At 41.8% G+C, this 4,148-nt stretch overlaps 1 protein-coding gene across 1 annotated transcript; it reads left to right on the top strand.

Annotated features, from left to right (window-relative positions):
• The first annotated feature begins 1,323 nt into the window (after positions 1 to 1,323).
• Positions 1,324 to 3,672, top strand: LOC147434467 (uncharacterized). Its single transcript, XM_086490920.1, has 2 exons — positions 1,324 to 2,136; positions 3,267 to 3,672. The coding sequence occupies exon 1, from the start codon at positions 1,539 to 1,541 to the stop codon at positions 2,112 to 2,114; it is 576 nt and encodes a 191-aa protein (XP_086347046.1). The 5' UTR covers positions 1,324 to 1,538; the 3' UTR covers positions 2,115 to 2,136; positions 3,267 to 3,672.
• Positions 3,673 to 4,148: the final 476 nt, after the last annotated feature.

Genomic DNA, 4,148 nt, shown 5'->3' with positions numbered 1-4,148 from the left:
AAACAAATGAGGGACATATCACCGATTTTAAGTCTCATTTGAATGTCTTGTTTGAAATGTCAAATTTGGGACTTTTGTATTATTATTTAAGCATACAATTAAGGAGGTCGATGGAAGTATTGCTTTGTGCTAGAAAAAACGCAAGCCTTGTCTGAGACATCGTTTCATAGATTCGGCCTTGAAGATTGCAAGCCTATCACTATTTTGTTCAAGAGGTAAATTTATAACCCTCTATACACATAGTTTTCTTAAATTGAATGACCCCTTTTTCTTGTAAACGTGTAAGTTTTTTGGAACTTTGTATTGTTAAAGTCTTCTTGTAGATGTTTTCTATAACTTCCTAAAGTTTTAAAACCACTTTAAGATATTTTAAGGTGAAACCCAAGGGCCCAACACAAAGAGGGTATAACCTTGGTATATCTACATATTTTAAGGTGAAACCCAAGGGTCAAACACAAAGAGGGTATAACCACATAATTATAATTTTGAGATTGTTGAGGGTGGAGATTGAACTCTCCGCTTTACAAGCACCTTGTCTATGTACTAAGCAATACTGTATCTTGTTGTTTGAGCAATGTCCTCTGAGACCCTAGTCATGGCACAAGAAGTTTCGGACAAATTCTCACAATAATTCCCATATTGTGACTTACCTGAACATCATGATCTTCTGTGAGGGAGGCACCGTATACCTAGCTAGGTACGATTGGGGGTAGGGGACCGCCAGCCCGGTGGTCCCCTGCCCCCAATTGTACCTAGCTAGGTATGCGGTGCCTCTTGAGCGGAAGCTCATGATGCTATGCATTGTATGAAAAACAGGGAAAAAGACTCCGTTTTCCTACATGAGAAAATTTCTTGTGTGGATTCAAGTGCTTCTAGGTGACCGTGATAGCGCTCATGGTAACCGACATCTTTTTTTGCTACTGCTGCAAAAAACGATGTTTGCATGCTACTGCTGCAAAAAAGGATGTCGGTTACCCATATTTGGAAGCTTGACGGACAATTTAAAGAATAAAGGAAACGGAGTTCGCAAATGGGAGTTGGTAAAGTCTCTGCTAGTCTGCTAGATGGTGCGCACAAGAAAACAAAAAAGGCCAGCTGTCTTGCCCAGACAAGGCTATTCACGAATAATTGGCCAACAGTTTCTTATGCAGGGTTGAAAATTTGCAACTGTGTAATATGTATCCTCTTTGGATGAAAAGACAACTATTCTCTTTGGATATGCTCTATGATGGCGTGTGTACGACGGCCTTTTGAAGCCTCTGCAGATGAGCACGTTTCGACTAGTAATGCAGCAAAAGCGATAGAGAGAGAGAGAGAGAGAGAGGGAGAGAGACGTGCTAGTGTTGAGGCATGTGTCTGTGGGTGTTTGCTTGTTTTCTGAACGGAGGGGGGGAGAGAGATAAAGCTGCTTCATGAGAGGTCTTGTGTGTGTGTGAGAGAGAGGAAGGGAGAGTTCTGATTGACCGGAGCTTGTCTGTGTGTGTGTGTGTGTGTGTGTGAGAGAGAGAGAGAGAGAGAGAGAGAGAGAGAGAGAGATCATGGCCGGGTGCAAGAGTCTTGCGGTCATGTTGCTTGCGTTTGTTTTAGCGTCGACGCTACTAGTAGAGCCGGGGCAGCAGACGGCGGAGGCGCGAAAGCTGAAGAAGCAGAAGATACCGACGTTGAAGGTGTACAATGTGTTGGTGATAAAGGGGCCCAACAGCACGCAGGGTTATAATGCGGTGCAATGCGGGGGAGCGGCAGTTCGGCAAGCGGCAGTGCAGCTTGGAGATATCTACTGTTTCGACATGCCGCTGCTGAAGAAGAAGGACTTGAAGTCGGAGCTGCTGGGTCGAGTGCAGGGCACGTACACGGTCTCGCAGGTGGGCGGGGGGCGCGTGTTCGTGGCGGAAACCTTCATTGTCAACGGCACCAGCCTTTACTTCAAGGGCAGCTTCTCTGCCATTGGCATCGAGGATATCGGGGTGCTGAGCAGCAAGCCCATCACCGGCGGCACCGGCGACTACCAGCTCGTCACCGGCAACGCCTTCACCACCCCGCTCGGTGGCGCCAAGACCGACACCTTTGGCAACACCGTCTTCTGGTTCAAATACGAGTTCGTCTTCCACAACTAAGGACAGTCTTGAAGGAGAAGGGGTACAAATATTTGTCCGCATTTCTTTATTGGTGGAATATTACTTCATTAAAGGGCTTCATTTGACTACCTTTTAGTGCTCAAATAAATTTCTTTTCAAAAACTTGGAGAACCTTTATCACCAAATGGTAAAAGTACTTGCACAAAAATACAAAAATATAGAATTCTCATTCAATAAATTTTTTAAAAGGTAATTTTCAATACTTGCAAGCGAGATTATAGTAAGCTTAGGTTTTCTAGAGCATTGCTACTTTTGCACTTTGTTTTAGATTACCCTTTTTTTATTCTTTTTTCTGTGCACTTCACCTGGATTCTAACATTTCCTAGATTCATACTACCCCTCACTCTGACCTTTGTGTCATGGATAGGCTCATGAGGCCACAACACTCTGGCTTTTTTGACAACACAAACACAAATAGTTCATGACTCATACATTGGAGAATATATGTGATCAAGGAGCTAGTTTTCTTTCTCTTGTGCTTCAACACACATACCAAAAGTTATGAAGGTTTGAACCTTCATTTTTTTGGGGGGGGGGGGGGGGGGGGGGGGGGGGGGGTGGGGGGGTTGTTTAGTACCTCAAGTGGTTATTGTTCTCAAAATGTGTGGTGGCTTGTATTCACAAATATCACGTATCAACCTTCTAGCAACCATTCTGATAATTCATTCCACTAAATTGATTATGAATTTGAATTCAAACTTTCTTGCTAGTAAACTTTTTGCAAATAGTAGAATTTTTTTTTGTTAATGGATTTGTCATACCAATCGCATTTGCAAACTTGTCTTTTATTTAATTATAAGGTCACTTTGTTCACATAGCAATATAACCTTTGCCTTTGGAAGTGGCCTTGAACCGCCCAAAGATTCCAAGCTTTCACGCTACCCAAGGGGTCCATCTTTCAAAAATATCCAGAGCACGTGCATTCAAGTGGCATTTATAAAACTCCTCTATACACACACACACACACACACACACACACACACACACTCTTTTCACCATGAATTGAAAGACCCCTCTTCCTTTATAAATCTACATTTCTTTTCTGTTTTCTACTTTTAAACCCCTCTTGTACGTGTAATTTTGTAAATTTTTGTCTAACTGAACTCACTTGCTACACTTACATATTTGGAGGTGGACCCATCGGGCATGCTACACACAAAGAAATTAACCTAGTGCACCTTTTCAACTAACCTACCTCTACATACACTTCTCCTATATATCTCTTTTCCATGTCCTTTTCACCTTTAGTATGTCACTAGACGAAGAAGGAGAGATCTTAAGAAGTTGCAAGCATGCAAACACCAAAGAGAGCACATGATGAAGTGGAGATTGAAATCTTGTTCTTCTCCACCACTTAGAAGATTATTCAAAAGACTTGTTGGTGGAAGATTTTAACAACATATGCTTTTCCAAGAGAAGGAGATGCTCAAGAGGTCTTTTGAACCTTTGTAATCGAAAGTGATTGTAATTCTCCCGCCAAAAAACTATTAGATCTTTCTTCACTTTTTATTAATGCGCCATGAGCTTCCAAGCTGTATCATAAGCTAGACAAGTTTTTGGATAGGTCACTTATTTTTTAAGCAGTTTTAGCCTTTGCACATATAAGACCCTTAGCCAGGGTATAAAAGGAAACTTTGTAAGGTTTTTAAAGAGGATAGTTCTGTTATCATTAATAAAGAAATATGATCTCTTTGAATGCCGTGAGCACTCTCTTGCTATCAAGATTTCATCTCTTTGCACCATACCGCACGATTATTGTATCGACAAGCCAAGAGCATCTGCATGTTAGCCTGAAGGAGCTCTACACGTCGATAGGTTTGGACTTGAGAACAAGATGACTATGAAGGGATACCGAATGATGATACATGAGAGTTAGATACTCTTAAACAAAAGACAAGGAAATTGAAAAAGCGAGATATGGGACCATTCGTGATTCATTCTATATCACCAAGTGGGGCCATAAAACTTGCTACATTTGATGGAGAGGAAATTCCCAATTGGATTAGTGGCTAA

This window comes from Adiantum capillus-veneris, chromosome 19 (genome assembly GCF_014529385.1).
Source record: "Adiantum capillus-veneris isolate H3 chromosome 19, ASM1452938v2, whole genome shotgun sequence".
NCBI lineage: Eukaryota > Viridiplantae > Streptophyta > Polypodiopsida > Polypodiales > Pteridaceae > Adiantum > Adiantum capillus-veneris.
Note: the sequence above shows the minus strand (reverse complement) of the source record. Positions and strands in the feature narration are given on the sequence as shown.

Coding starts and splice junctions, on each gene's coding strand:
- LOC147434467 (XM_086490920.1), top strand. CDS start 1,539: ATGGCCGGGTGCAAGAGTCTTGCGGTCATGTTGCTTGCGTTTGTTTTA.